This window comes from Oenanthe melanoleuca, chromosome 5, assembly GCF_029582105.1.
Source record: "Oenanthe melanoleuca isolate GR-GAL-2019-014 chromosome 5, OMel1.0, whole genome shotgun sequence".
Classification (NCBI taxonomy): domain Eukaryota; kingdom Metazoa; phylum Chordata; class Aves; order Passeriformes; family Muscicapidae; genus Oenanthe; species Oenanthe melanoleuca.
This window is the reverse complement of record NC_079339.1, coordinates 54,154,644-54,170,448: the sequence shown is the minus strand read 5'-3', so window position 1 is coordinate 54,170,448 and position 15,805 is coordinate 54,154,644. Positions and strand designations below refer to the sequence as shown.

Genomic DNA, 15,805 nt, shown 5'->3' with positions numbered 1-15,805 from the left:
TCTCTTTGTACATGAGAAAATCAGTGTCTAGGACACCCAATCTGCTGCAGTTTTGGTGCCATTCTGTTCTGTTCTTCATGGTGCCTCAGTAATGATGTGGCAGCTGCAATTGTTTGTTTCTGTACATCCATGCCACAGGCATAAAAACTGCTCTCTGTGGATATTCTTGGGCCAGGACCACAAGAGGTTGAGTGGTTGCTGCTCTTCCAGGCTTCTTTAGCACAACAAGGCAATGGAACATAGAATCAGAAAGTGTTTTAGGTTGGAAAAGACCTTTAAGATCAAGTCCAGCCATAAACCAAACACTGCCAGGTCCACCAACTGAACCATGTCCTAAAGTGCCACATCTCCACTACTGCACATCTGTATGGAAGATAAGAAATATTTCCACTGTTACCTCTCTCTCTCCAGGATGAGGATGTTGTAACTGAATCACACAGTAAATGTGATGAAGAAACATCTCTGCAAACTCTGGAGGGCACTGAAGGTCCTGGCACAGGTGATGGCAGTCTGGCTGTGGTGAGTTGAAGGCCTGGACAAGGTGATCTCCTGAGTGAGTTGTGTGACCTACCTAGTGGGCAGAGGCCCTGCTCCACTGTGGTTTTGCTGCTGGAGTTTGCTGCACTATGAGTTATAGGATACCTGCAAGACTTTGTGGGCCTCTTCATATTGGTGCTCTGGGTGATAAATTTTCAATTGCTCCTTGAAAGTGCAATTTTCTAGGGAACAAAGTGGAGTATTTTCAGCAAGGAAGCTGCTGTCATTCATACAGGCATGAATGGAGCCATGGAATTTTTAAATGGCAGTTACAGGAGGAATTAAGGAGCTTAACAGGTATTGCTGCTTTTTGGAGGACATGCAAGGGCCAAGAGAAGGGTGGGCAGCAGCCTCTAGGTTAAATACAGAAGAGTGTATGGAGACATGAGTGCTCCAGGAAGATCAGGAGCAGCAGTCTGGTGGCACAGCAGCTTCAGCTTTTAGGATCACAGAATCCTGGAATTGTTAAGGTTGGGGGAGACCTCCAGGATCAGAGAGTCCAACCACTAACCCAGCACACTGTGTTCAGCACTAAACCATATCTCAGTCCCACATCTACACATTTTTTGAACGCTTCCAGGGATGCTGATTCCACAACTTCCCTGGGCAGCCTGTTCCAATGCCTGACAGCCCTTTCAGTGAAGAATTTTTTCCAGGATCCTGTGGCAGGGGGATTGGAACTAGATGACCATTAAAGGCTCCTTCTTAGCCAAACTATTCAATCATTCTGTGATGACACTGATAGCTGGAACAATGCATTTTGGCTCTCTATTTTTTTCTACCAAATCTCATTTTAGTATGAAGCTTGTGCACTGGCACTCACCGTCTCAGTTGCCTGTATGAGTGCTCTGGAGCCATAGCAGCACTCACAGGAGCTGTTCTTGTGGTGTTGTGCTTCATTTATTTACTAAGTGCCAGTGTGTTTGCATGAGTGGAGACATAAACAGACCTGTGTAGCCTTCCAAATCACTGCTCTTTATCTCCAAGTACTTTGGACCTCTTGTTATGGACATGAGCAATGCAATATTGCTTCTTCAAGGAGTGTATTTAAGAAGAATTGCACAAGATATCCTTAAAAATACACCATTTTTTTTATTGTGTGACCTGGAGCCCGAGTAAAGCGTGTTTAACTGTTGGAACTGAACACACACAAGTAGCTTGTCCAACAGCTTGTTTTGCAGCTTCCAACTGCATTGCTTTTGTGTGTACCTCCCAGAGAAAAACATCTCTCCTCAGGGGAGAAGAGGTTAATGGTGAGTCATCACTTCCTGTGTGCTCAGGTATAGCTGCTGTGCTCAGGTAGTTCCCTGCAGATGCAAATTGCTGCCTGGAAACCTGTTACACCAGATCGTGGATCTCCTGCCTGCTGAGTTTCCCTTTCTTTCCTTTTTTCCTCTTTGGTTTGTGGGTTTTTCCCCCACCACAAGTCTGGGAAGGCAGCGACAGAGGAGTTCTGGGGCTCTGTGAGTGTGGAAGTTGATCATGTCTCACTGGTAAGGGCAGGGGAGGGGAATGACAGCAGCAGGTGTCTCACCAGGCTGCTTTGATGTGCTTTGCAGAGCCACCAGCCGCCTCCAGCGCCCAGCACCGCCCTGGATGGAGACAGACCTGAGCCAGAATCCATCCTCCTGCTCTGCCAGGCCCAGGTGGCTGAGCTGGAACAATGGCTAGACAGAACTAAGATGTCTCTGAGGTCAAACCCTCAGACCCCCCAAAGGCAGCAGATGGTGGAGCCCCAGCTTGCTGACTGCCAGGTAAGGTGGTGGCATTGCTGCTGCCATCCCCCAGTCCCCTTCCTGGGGTGTGTCTGCAGAGCAGCTCTGCCTGCTGCCCCCTCCTGCTTCAGCTGCTCCCTCACTCTGCACACAGCAGGTGACTGCTTGGCTTCAGCTGTGCCAGGGTTTGGTTAAAATACCTGGTTTAAGAGTTGGGATCTGTGTGCATCCAGGGGATTTAGGTAGAATTCTGGAGTATATGTAAAGCTTTGGTTTCATTTGTGTTATTTTCAAAACCATGGCTGAGTATAGTTTGTATCCTCTATTAAAAGGCAATTTTTCATTGGTCCTGATCATGATAAATCAGCTAGAAAAAAACAAGTATTTTTTTTTTCTTTTGACATTTTTCACTTTCTTCTTGTCAGAGCCCTGGCATGCAGCATGTGCAGATTAAAACAGGGCTGAGGCTCCCTGTGGTGCTAGTCTGGTGTACCAGTTTGCTTCAAGCACTGAGCCTACCTAGAGCAACAAATTGCACTCACAGTAAAGGAGCCAATACCAAAATGTCCCCATTTTAAATTACTGAGAGACATTACCTGCTGTTTTGCTATTGTTTTGGGTGGTTGTTTTTAATTGGAGTGCCTCTGGGTTTAGGCTGTGATTCAGCCAAGTGCTCAGGTGCTGAACTTTGTGGGAATTAGGATCCCTGGTGCACCTAAGTTTCTGGCTGTGTCTGGATGCTGTTTAGGGTTCCTGTCAGCATAGGCTTCATCACCAGGGCAGCTCCAGCTGGTGAAAACCAGCAGACTGTTCTTGTTGGCTTCAAACAGTCTGGCTCAATGTTAAAACCTACAAGATCTACACAGAAAAATACAAGAGAAACAGTCTCTAGATATGGGTGTATGATGTAAAGCAATTAATTTATTGCAGTTTATTACTTTGCAGTTGAGCCATGGTACATTTCTCCATGCTCAGTTTAAAGTATGCAGGGATGCACTTTGATTCACACAGCTTGGATCAAAAATCAGATCCCAGCAGTTTACAGTGGCCTGGCTGACACATGGAAACATTGCTTATGTGCTGGTAGTCCAGCATCATTCCCCCCAAGAATGATGTGAGCTGTGTGTGCATTTTCTCCTCCACTGAGGTGTGTTGTCTTCTGGTTTGCATTCAAATGGAGTCTGACATTTCTGCTCTCCTCTTTTATTACTTGATATCTGAGTTAACCTCCTGCAGATGCTCTTGTTTGAAACAGTTTTAAACACTAACTGTATAAAAATAATTTAATTCTCCAGAATATAGAGACTACATGAGAGAAAACTAGGGGGATTGCAGCTATTTCTCTTTTTCCCTGTGTGTTTCTCTTCCTTTCAGACAGGGGAGGTGTGAGCATTGACTTCAGAATGTTGTCAGAAAAGGAGTGTTGCACTTCTGGCAATGTGTAATTATCTGCTGTCCCTTCTAGGTGAGGTTATCAGAGATTGAACAAAAGGTCCTTTCTTTGCTGGAAGATTGTGGAGATAGTGCAGACTACCAACAAAAGACAGAGGCTCTTTCCCTGAAGCTGAAGGAGGTGAAACAAAATTTGGAAAATGTCCAGATGATGCTTCAAGACAAGTACAGTGAAGAGCAGGTAAAGCATATGAATGTTGAGCAGGGCAGGAGTTGAGAGTCCTGGTGCATTAATGGTCTCTAGTTGCAGAAGAGCAATTAGAGCTCAGCATGTGAAGCAAGGAAGGGAGAAGTGTCAGAGCTGCCATTATTCTGCTTTACAGTTCTGTATAATTACTTGTAGTTTGCAACAAGTAGTGGATTTTTAATGGGTCTCTGAACAGCATCTTATCTGCTTTGAGTGCTCAGTGACAGAGGTCAGCATTTTGCTAAGAGCAGAGGAAAAGGACTTAAGGTTTGATTTGGTTTTAAATTCCTCAGAAAGGCCATGGTGTTTGTCTGTGACAGTATCACAGCAGAGAGGCCTTTGAGTAATTTTTTCTTTAAGAATGCTCAAATGCAGTGAATTCTGTCAGCTCTCCTGTACCACAGCTGCACAATCTTTCCTGAGTTTCCCAGCAAAGAGATGGGTGAGATGTTAACTTCTGCCTTCAGAGCTCATCCTCTCTCTGTTGTTCAAGGGATCAGAGAAACCCACCTGTTGTTTGTTTAAGAGCAGCCACAATCCCTCTGGTGTGAATTAGCACTGGTAAAGGCTTGTGTTGAAAAACTTCTGTGAGCACAGACAGATTGAAAATCCAGGTCCATGACCAAATTCATAAGCATAAATTGCACATCCCTGTATTTTGGTCAAGCAAAAAGAAGGGAGGGTTAGCATCACCTAATCTGCTAGCAGGAAAAGCAAAGAAAGTGAAGTAACTATTGGGGGAGACAACATATGAGGACCTTGGCAGAAGGTTAGAATGGTTTAGATGGTAAAATTTCCAGTAAATTCAACTGGACAAAAATCTTTGTGAAAATATCAGTTTTGTTTCATGTGCTGCTGATTCTGTGTGTGGTAAGTGCAAGGCAGCTCTGCTTTTGCCCTTTCCCCAAGCTGCACTTGTGAGGTTCTTCTCTCTTGTCAAGGCCAGAAGCCTTCCCACAATGTGTCTCTCTTTACAGGTGCCCAGCAGGGAGAGGATTGACCCAGAGCCCCTGGAGATCCTGCACTCTGATGGTTTCAGCACATCCCAGCTGCCCCTTGCCCAGCAGCCTTGGCACAATGGGCTCCAGCAGCCACAGGTAGTTAATTAATTCTCCTCCCATCCAGGGCTGCTCCCCATCCCCTGTGGGCTGGGGGGCTGCTGCACTTACAGCTGTTCCCTGTGGGATCAGCTCTGTCAAGGCAGACAGAGCTGCCCATCTCCTCCAGGATTTGAGGAGCTTGTCAGGATGGAGAAAGGCCTTACCCCTAAAATCCCTTGTCCAAAAGTTGTAGTAATATCATAAAGCTAGGAGATTGGACAGGTGGGTGGCCTGAATCATTGTGAGACAAGGCAAGAGTCCTAGCTCTAAAACAGTGATGTGTTATGAAATCTGAATCTATACACTGGTACTGTTTTTGAAGGTAAGTTTGAAACTAAAGTTTTGTGAACATATTCCCATGGGCTAACTCACTATGACTTTTAAGGTTGTTTTTAACACAAGATTTTTAACAAAATCTTGTAATGGTCTGTGCTCTGCAAATTACTTCTATTTTGCTAACTGTAAATTAACTTTTGCCTTTTTCATGCTATTGGAAAAGAGCTGGAGAAAATGGTCCAGCTTGAGCTGCTAGAATTGCTCATTTTTCACTCGACACTCTCCTTTTAACTAATGGAACCCAAACTCATATTTGAGCAAATCCCCATTTTCCCTTGCCTATTTCTTTATCTAAGAATTGCAATTGATGGTGTTTAAATTTCTATATGTAATTTGCTTCTGGTTGGGCTTTGCTTTTAAAACTGCAGCTCAGGTAGAAATATATTCCATAAAAATGCATATTTGCAGAAAATGGTTTGTTCTGTAAATTCATGTTCATACATAAACTGCATTTTATTCTTACAGATGTGGTCTTATTTTCTTAGCTAAATGATTTTTTTTCTGTGCTAAATGATTTCACATAAAATGTGATTGGAAAAGCATAATGATCATCTCAGATTATTACACTTCACATAACTGTTCATGCTATTCTCTGTGCACAGGACCTTAAATTAAAAGCAGCTGAGCAGAAAAGCCTCATTGACTTTATTGAGTCGTGCGTGGAAAAAATGCAGCCACAGCTTGAGGACAGTGTGACTCCAAAATCAGAATCCAGGTACAGAAAGCCACATTCAGTTACCAGATTCAGTGATGTAAAACTGCCTAAACCTGCTGAAACCTTGCACCCCTGGTTCTGTTCTTTGGTTCTGTTCTTTGGTTCTGTGTGCCTTTAGAAGAAAGAAGACAGAAGCTTGGGGATTTCTGCCATCAGCAGCCCAGAGGAATGGAGGCTCATTTATGTGACAGCTTCTCTGATACTGGGCTGACTCCAGAGTTTAGGATCTCACTAACAGGCAGGGCTGACACCTGCCATGAGCTAAATCAGGCCTGTTGGAGGCAAGCTGGGTACTTCTGTTCACAGCCATGGCTGTACAAATGCACAGACACACCCAGCCAGTGTAAAGGCAGCAACTTTGAAAAAAGGGGACATTGGGACCAGGCACCTTCCAGCACCAAGACTTCCTACAGGACTGTGCTCCCCATATTGTCATTTCAGAGGTAGAGGCTGCCAGCAGGCCCCTGGCATGTTTCATGGGAAGGAGAAAGTCCAAACAAGTTTATCAAAGCTTGGATTAATAATCATACATGCACTTGGTTTCACTTTGCTTTTGAGGCAGAAGCAAGAGAAACTAATCTTATACAAGAAATCTAGTTTTACACTTACACTGCTTCAGTAATTGTCATTCTAACAGTGCTTTCTCAATACAGCAATGGAGAATCTGACTCAAAGAGCAAGCAGGCTGATGCCACCTTAGCTCCAAAGGATCAAATGGGCAATAAATGGCAGTATTTACAACAGGAGCTGTCATCAAAGATGAAATCTCCTCTCTGCCAGCTTGTGGAACCTCAGGTTTGTTTAAGTTCCATAAGACACACTGACAATGTAGATAGCAATTAGTGTATCTTTCTGTATCATAGTAGCATGGTTGTCCATCAGATAACTGAAACCTGTGCAAGGGTTCTCCAAAGAAGGTTGTTACTGCATAGTGTTTTCATAATTGTCTTTTAATTTTACTTTGAGGTAAATTATGTCTCTGAAGTAGTGACTGCTAAGCATAGTGTGGGAGCACTTAGGTGAATCCCTGTGGTTAATATTTAGAGTAGATGTTATCTGCCTGCTTTTTTCAAGAGAACTAAAGGAGTTATCCAGCAAGCTCACAGCTGATTCCTATGGATGTGGGTGAAATCTCAGTTCCCACAAGTGAGAACATTTTGGTCAAAGCAAATCTCTTGCTTAAATTTTGTTCTGCCAATCACCATTGTGTTCTCTCATTCTCACACATCCAAAGCAGAGTTTGAGCTGTCTGTATGTTCTGAACAGACTGCAGACTTTTACTGCTTGGATAAAACTATAATTCCTGTTATTAACGGTTTTGTTCATACTAAATTAGAATTATTAGATTTTTCTGTCCTCTGAAATTGCTGCAATATGTGGAAGAACATCTGACATGTAAAAGGAAGAGAATGTCAGCTCTTCTTCAGGCAGGACTTAGCCTGCAGTGGGCAGTAGGGTTGCCTTAACCCAAACTACAGCTGTAGCCCATAAATCTGGGAATCAGAGGCTCCTTTTTCACTCAAGCTCCCATCAGGGCATAGCCTGCCCAATTTCTGCCAGTGAAAAGGGAACCTTGCTATCCAGGTGCTTTATATCAGTGCCTTGAATTTTTAATACTTTTTGACAGGGGTGTTATTTTGTTGCCCATTGCCTGTTTTCATTTGAGCTGTTCTTCTAATTGCAATGTTCTTTTTCCAAATGTTAGATCACAACAAAGATGAACGTGCTGCCTCGAGGCACATTCTCAGGTGCAGGAACCCCAACTGTGGAAGAGCTGAAAACTTACACTGTCCAGCTGGGAGACCTAAGCCAGGAAGCAAATGTGGTGCATGCACAGGTAAAAATGGCATGTCCTAAGCATTGCAAATAACCCCAGGGATTCTAGACACAAGACACTAGGAAACAGCCATTAATGATATTATTGCAAATGGCATTCACTGTAGTGAGCTTTTGTGTTGGGTATGGACTGTAATGTAGAAATAGGCTGAGGATTTTGAGAGGAAACATTCTGAGTTTCCACTACGATACTTCTACCTGAGTCCTAGTGTGGTAAAAATCCTCAAACTGTATAAAGCAAGGAGCCTGTGAATGATTTCAGTAAATCTGCAGGATTGGAGCTGACAAGACAAACTTCTTGTGCTCATGCCTGAGATTAGAGATGTGTAAGAATACAGCTACTGTCCAGTACATAAAGGGTCATTGTCTCAGCTTTGGCCTTGACAGCTCTGAATGTTACATGCATATATCTGAGTCTGTCCCTCAGTATTTCATTAATTCCACTTTAGTATTAGCTGAGCAAACCTCTAACCTAATACGAGTGAATGAATCTTAGCCATGCCTTGGGTACTGACAACTGGCTTGCATTTTCCCAGGATAATGTGGCAGAGGAAGTCTCTTCCAATTTGGACAGAAAACTGTTTGAGTTGCTTCTGGCAATCAGCCGGTGTTTGAATAACATGGAGGAGATGCTGAACACCTCCGTGCTCTCCACTGAAGAGGCAGCTGTGCAGCAGGCTCTCTATGAGGTAACTGCCCCAAATCCTTCAGGGAAGGAGAAACCCCACTGGATTTCTGTTACAGCAGAATATATATGGCCTGGTATTTCCTCTCTGTTCTGCTGGCATTATTCAGGGATAATGCCACCAAACTATTTTGTATTGCACAGATTTGAGCCTCTTGCTTTTAACGATTATCAACTCGAGTCCTGCTGCCTCTTAGAGGCAAGAGTCCTTGCATAGACCATTTTCACTCATGTTGTTTTTCTTTCAACCCTTTAGACTCTGTCTGTGGAGCTGCAAAAACTTCATGCTGATCTGAGTGATAAAAAGGATGATCTTCTGAAGTCCATCAGCTGTGCTGGTGGGAGCACAGATGTGTTCTGCGAGTGCTTTAACAACTTGCAGGCGCGGCTGGAACAAACTCAAGCTGCCACTGCTTCAAGGAGCAGCTCCATGAAAGCTGGGCTGGATCATAATAGCAATTACCTGGTACTCCACTGCCAAATGCACATCTTGTTTTACAGCATCTGTTAGGCTTGTCAGTGTTAATGCATTTGAGTTACAGATGAGCTCTAATGGGCTTTCTTTTTTCGCTACTTCAAAAACTTGTATTGGCCCCTTGAGAGGCAGATTAATTTTGCTGGTTACAGTGCAGTTTGCAATGCTGACTGCCACAGAGATCTGGATCACAGCAGAAAATTTGCATGCAGGAGGTATGGAAGTAACCTGGGATCCTGTGCAGGCTGAGCTGCAGGCTAAAGCAGGTTTCTGTGGCAAGGGGAGTTTCATATATTCTTTCAGCTGCTGTGTCCTCAGGAGAGGCAGGCTTACTCCCTTACTTTTAGCAATGTACTGGAGGTTGATTGGACCCCACTGCATATACTGTTCCTTTAGATTTTGTGCCTCAGAAGGCATAGTTTCACAAATATTCCTTCTTTTGGTGTTAGTTGGAAGAGCAGCTCATGAGAAGCTTTTCTTTAGATTCTTGTGATGGGCCAAATCTACTATTCCTGGAAAATATTCAGATCAGATCTTTAGTCTGAACTAAGGAAGGAAGAGTCTGGTCTTTGAAATACAATTTGCAATGTCCAGAAAACTCCAGTGTGCTCATCATCTGCAAGTCATCCTGGCCTTTTACTGCTGAATAATAAAGCAGCTCCTTTGAAGAGCACTGGGATGTTGTCTCTAAACAGCTACAGAACTAGTCTTGCAATGTTTATGCAGAATCCATAGAGCTCCATCAGTCCCCAGTAATGGACTAATTTTTCCATTTACAGAAGAGAATAATTTGATTCTCTTACCAGTTTCCCAGATTTTTAGGGTCACAGAGGATCATTGTGACAGAGTAATCTGCTTCTTACATACTACACAGACTCAGAATTTCCCTTGTCCAATTACTGCTTTAAGCCCATAATGTATATGCTTTATTTTGGTGTTGGTTCTGTTTTTTTTTCTCTTTTCTTTGTTTAAGAGGAAAAAAATGCATTTACTTAAAGAGGTAATCATTTTGTTTGCTGTGTAATTTTGCCTGGTCATTACTGTACTCCTGTTACATGATGTATTTCTGATGTTTGTTTCTTTTGCAGAATCAAACCAGGCTACTCTATGATCAGTTAACTGAGAAAAAAGCTGCTCTGCAACAATGCTTGAATGAACTACATGGACATAATGTTTCTGAACAGCTTCAGGTAATTTTATTTGAAGGAAATGAGAGTTTTTACAGAATTAGCTATTATTTCCAGTATTCTGCAATTTGTGAAGTTTCATATTTTCTAAAGTTTGAGTCTAACTTAGGTTTTTAAACTGGGAAAAGGAGAGAGTTCAGTATTTGCTGTATGTACCACCACCCCTTTTCCTTTTTTCTTTTTTTTTTTTTTTTTTTTTTTTTTTTAACTACACCCCAATCCATAGTCAGACCTAATTCCAGACATTTTAGTGGTTGGAGTGGAGGAACCAGTCTCTCCACAACCTCCCAGAGCAAATACACCCCATACAATGGTAGGGAAGAAGAAGATCTACACATGTTATGCCTTTTCTTATGCCAAACTACCGTTTCTTTGTGGGTATAGGACTCTGGTATTTCTGTCTTCTCATGCAGCATTTATGAGCACTTTATCATATGGAATTTGACCAGTTAAGCTATATTCTTTGACCCTTACTGGGATTATCAGAAGATGAAAAATTAACAGACTGCATATCCTCCCCAGAGTGGTCATTGGCCATCTACCTACTTATTACCAAAGCAGGGGGGGTATTCTGAAGCTTTTTTGTTACAAGCTCATAACCTTGCTTAGAGGCATAATTTTCTGTCAGACTGAGAGCTGTGCTCCCTGCTGAATTCCCTAGCAAATACTGGCTATATTCTGTTAGGTAACCACTCCTGGGAAAGGAATGCCAGAATTACATAGCTTTCCTTCCTTCAGAGGGATCCTGTCTCAATCCCTGAGTATTTCTGATTCATAAGAAAAAACTGTTTTCTGAGTCCATGGTTCCTTTTAATGGCTGCTCTTGAATTAGTAAATGGAAAGGCATGTTGAATGTTGTCCTGAGACACAAGACCTGAATTCCCTTGGCTGTGCTGTGTGAAGTTATGCCATGTTTTGTCCATTTAGTTTATAAGCTCACTGGATTTTCTGAAGTGCTAGCACAGGAGAGATCTAGCCCCTGAATTCACTGCATAAGCAGTGATAATGGCAAGTTTATTGGAATGGAACTCTTCCTAACAGTCAATTTTGTCCTTCATCTAGAAAGTTGATTCCTGTGCTGTGGAGCTGCAAAACTTTGAAAACCAAGCAGCAAAGCTGAGAGGCCATGGAGAAAGATTGCAGTTACCTATCACCTTAATCCAGGAAGCTTATAAATTAGAGGTAAGAGCACAGTACAGTTTCCACTTAGCAAGGTTGGATTCTTCTAAGCAATGCATTTGCATCATCAAAAGGCTGATGATTATTTTGTATTCTGTGGGTTTGTGGGATTAATTTATGTCCTTCATGAATCACTACATTGTATTTGCACTGTAGGATGTTCTGGATGACATGTGGGGAATTCTGAAAGCCAAGTATGTGGAGCTGAACTCCCCTTCCATCACTGAAAGCCAGTACGAGGACTTGCTTCGTGGGTTTGCAGAGCTGGTAGCTATTGGAAGAGAGAAGATGGCACAAGATTCAAAGCACCTGACAAAAAGCAGAGCAGCTCTGCAGTCTCACCTGAAAAATCACAAGGTATGGGTTGTTCATCACAGCACTGCTCAGGTCAGCATAGCAAGGGGCACTGTTTTCTGTGACTGATTTCCCTCCAGTGTAGTGAAGGAGAGTGACTGGCTCATAGCAAAGGGGAGGGACTAGTGTATGTGCAGAGAACAAAGACAAGTTTTTCAATAGACCAAAACAGGACCAGTTTTGGTACTAAAAAATAGTACCAGTTTTGGTGATAAATTGCTATTTCTGCTTACCTCATTGCTGTGTAAGGAAAACACATCTTTCTTACAGTTATCCCAAAGGATTATTGTGTCTTGCCTGCTACTTAAGCCTTAGAAGTCCTGCTGTGGGAGTGATCTCTTTAAAGAGCAAGCTTTAACTTGTTTTGTTTTCCAGGATTTTTTCCACAACCTCATGACACGCATGGCTTACATGGAAGTGTTTTCCAAGAGAGTGAGTCCTTCTGTCCTGCAAAAGAGAGAGGAGTTCTGGAGAGAGCTGGTGAATGAAGTCAAATTGCTGGAACAGAAGGCCTGCCAGTATGGTATACACTTAGAGAGCCTGTTAAAGGTAATAAATCAAAAGACACCCAAGAGTAAAACCTGGAGGGAAGGAGAAAAGCAGCATCTGGGGCAGCTCTTGTCCTGCCAGTGATTCCTTGGCTAGTGCTTGTCCTTTCCTGTTTCCACTGGACAGCAGCAGTCTGTTTATTATTTATTCTATGTGTCTCAGTAAACCAACTTCCTTCTTGAAAATCTCTGGAAGTGGACATTTCAACACATCACTCTTGATGACTTTTTGCTGTAATTTCTGAGTGTCTAGACTGACAAAAGAGCTCTTTAAGGCAGAAAAATACCAAGACCAGTTTAAAATACAACTTTAAAAATTTAACAAATCATCTCAGAACATCCCTAGAGAATAAAAATTGCGTACATCACTTTAAGATGAGAATCCTTAAAGATTTTGGAGAATGCATAATTAATTCATCTGTGGTGAAATCATGTCTCACTTTGATATTTACATATTATTCACTTATTTTTGTGTTATGTTTCATTAAAGTAAGAGCTGCTGATGTTAGAGAATACATTAAGGCCCTAGTCTGGTGTATTAAATTGCAAATGGATGTGAGCTGTGTTAAAAATTCAATGTATTTTTTAGGATTGGATGGTATTTGATGAGGAATGCCTAGTTTTCAATAAGGAGTTAGAAGCACTTGCCTCCACGTTGCCTTCTGTCAGTTTGGTTGAAGAAACTGAAGAAAGATTAATGGAAAGGATTGCACTTCTAGAGGTATTTATGTGTTTGTCACTGCTTTTCTTTGTGGATCAGTAGAACTGGCAAAAAAAATAATAGCAAATGAGGAGATGATTTGCTGGGCACTGCTTCCTTTGTCTCCTCAGCTGTGTGTTGGATGCAAGTTCAGAACTGACTTTTAAAAATAGGAGAAGATTGGGCTGGTAATTTCAGCCATGAGCTACAATTTTAGAGTAATGATTAGAACTACTTTATAACTCAATCTTCAAAGGAAAGTATTTGGGATAAGATTGATGTTATGCAGGCTCCATAGATCCCAAGGACAGCAAGGGCTTTGGAGTGAGCATAATGCCACTTCTTTGTAATTCAGAAAATATTTTCATGCCACAGTCTAAAACCTTTGGAAAAGGAGAATCAGCCTAGTGCTTTCAAATATCTGAAAATACCAAATATTTGAAGTCTTATTGCAATACTGGTTGCAGCTGCATCTCTGATGACAGAGCTACATCTTCATTTACAACTTCAGCTCCAGCTGGAAATATTTATCCACGTTTTAAATATTTAAATATACATTTAAATATAAGGATATGAAAGCAGCATTTATGGTTGCTTTATAAAATTAAGAAGAAAGGTTTTCAGTAATCTTAGTGATGTATTTTCGGAGAGTGCTCTACATTCCTCACAAGTTTGACCATTTTCAGTCTTCAGAGGACACAATCTGTTAGAATTGTTTAAATTAATAAGTGTTCAATAAATGATTAATGAATGTTTAATAAAGGAAAAAAAGTACTATAATGATTTAGTCTAGTTGACTGCAGGAAAGGCATGACTGGACATTCTGAGGAAAATCTGAGCTAGAGTAAAGCCTTTGTAAGAAATAAACAGTAGATGTTTACAGTCATCATGGCCCTCTGGTGCTTTTGATACCTTTTGCACTGAGACAAGAGACTTGCAAAATTTACACAGCCATGGATGTGAACTTGCCTGGTTTTCCTTGGCTTTTCAAGTTATTTACTAGCTCTTCACTTTTAAGTCTTTATTTGTTTAAAGACTTCAGAAACAAAGTCATAAAGCTTTAGAAGATGTTTGGTGCAGGGTGAAACTGTGGTGCTTCACAGTTTCAAAAACAAATCACAATAAAATTCTCTAGGGCTTAATTCCTGCAAGAGAAATACCACCAGACCTTTTTTTTTTACTTAATGACTTCACTGTCCACTCTTTATCTCTCCCTGCCACCATTATTCAATAATTATCCCAGCAGTTCCCTACAAAACAATGGTAAATTTTTTTCAAAATAGGATAGAGCCTGAAGGAGGAACAATAACTTTCAGGAGCATGAGACGACAATAATTTTATGGTGGGAGCATATATGTTTGGCCAGATCTGATAGAGAGTGTTTGTCCATTGCCTGAGGTTTTCAAGTGTCAGAAGAGCCCATCAAATCATAACACAGTCATTCTGATAATGTACAAAAGTATGTTGAGATTTGTCTTGACCTACCCAAAGGAAACAGACAAACAAAAAACCAAATACACAAAAACCTGTGTCCCTTTTGCATGTAATGAATTGCAGATTGCTGTCATTTGGAAAATAAAATACATTACAGAGGAAGAGTGAGATGAAGAAATTAGAACAAGTGATATGTGGTTTTTTACTTGTGTTTTCTGTCTTTAAAATGTTACTGTTTTGCAAACTTCCCATATTCTGACAGAAAATCAAAAGCAGTGTTGATGAAAAGCATGCCAGGCTGTACCAGATGGTGAAAGAAGGGAAGAAATTGCTGACTGCTGTGAGCTGTCCAGAAATAAGAAGCCAGATTGGGAAGCTGGAAGAACAGTGGTTGTCTTTGACCAAAAAAGTTGGCCATGAGCTGCACCGACTTCAGACATTACTGAAACTCTTGGTCAGGTGAGTCTAACACAGAAAAACAACTTGAAATATCAGCTAGACATTAGTTTGTGAATATTTTATAGATGACAGCTGGAGCATGCTTGTGCAGGGCTGTGCAGCAGCAGAAGTGCCAGAATAGCATGTGCCTTCTCACAGGGGAGGCAACATGGAGGGTGAGAAATGCATCCCAGCCTCAGCTAGATATGTGATTGTGTTTTGTTTCCTCCTGTAGCTACAACAGAGACTCAGAGGAATTGATGAAGTGGTTGGATTCTGCTCAGCAGAGAATGAATTTTTGGAAGGAGCAGTCTCTCAATGTGTCACAAGATCTTGCCACCATCAGGGACAACATCAGCAGCTTGTTTGTAAGTCATTGCTACCAGGTTTAGATAAGACATGGTGAATTCTGGTGAAAATGACCCTTTTGAGAGGTTTTTTGTGTTTGCCATGACCTTGAGCCACCCACATGGTACAGCACTGAATGGCTGTGTGCCCCAAAGCCACAGAACAGCTGAACCTGGAGTGTGGGCTCAGGGTACAGGAGTGAAGATGGTCAGCCAAAGCCAGGAAAGAGAGGCATGCTGAATTGCATTTCATGTCTGTGCCTGCTCCCCTTGGATGGCTGGCCAGGAGGTTCAGCCCCAGTGTGAGGCCAGGCAGAAGGAGCAGTGCCCAGGGAGAAAGCAGAGCATCATCATGAAGGTTTGGGCTGGTAGATGTGAGCTGGCCAGAGGTCTGAGGACTGGGGTTGCTCCCTTTGTGAAGTGGGGATCAGGATATTCCCAGTCTCTGTGGGAGCAAAAGGTGGCATTCTGCACTGCATATCAAGGTGGGCAGAAAAATGCTTTATCTGCCAGAACATTCTGAGCTTAGGTTTTCTGAACTTTGCCATCTTGATAAAATCTGTTTGAGGCATTTCATCCT

General features: G+C 42.1%; 1 protein-coding gene across 3 annotated transcripts in view; it reads left to right on the top strand.

Moving 5' to 3' along the window:
• The window catches only part of SYNE2 (spectrin repeat containing nuclear envelope protein 2), a 171,932-nt gene that overhangs the window by 99,458 nt on the left and 56,669 nt on the right, over nt 1-15,805 (top strand). For all 3 annotated transcript variants that reach the window (XM_056491990.1, XM_056491991.1, XM_056491989.1), the window contains exons 67-82: nt 412-519; nt 2,097-2,291; nt 3,718-3,885; nt 4,869-4,988; nt 5,930-6,042; nt 6,696-6,837; nt 7,748-7,879; nt 8,415-8,567; nt 8,820-9,029; nt 10,127-10,228; nt 11,288-11,407; nt 11,561-11,761; nt 12,134-12,307; nt 12,896-13,027; nt 14,703-14,899; nt 15,114-15,246. In XM_056491990.1, the coding sequence (XP_056347965.1) occupies nt 412-519; nt 2,097-2,291; nt 3,718-3,885; nt 4,869-4,988; nt 5,930-6,042; nt 6,696-6,837; nt 7,748-7,879; nt 8,415-8,567; nt 8,820-9,029; nt 10,127-10,228; nt 11,288-11,407; nt 11,561-11,761; nt 12,134-12,307; nt 12,896-13,027; nt 14,703-14,899; nt 15,114-15,246 (2,400 nt within the window). The remainder of the gene's footprint in view (nt 1-411; nt 520-2,096; nt 2,292-3,717; nt 3,886-4,868; nt 4,989-5,929; nt 6,043-6,695; nt 6,838-7,747; nt 7,880-8,414; nt 8,568-8,819; nt 9,030-10,126; nt 10,229-11,287; nt 11,408-11,560; nt 11,762-12,133; nt 12,308-12,895; nt 13,028-14,702; nt 14,900-15,113; nt 15,247-15,805) is intronic.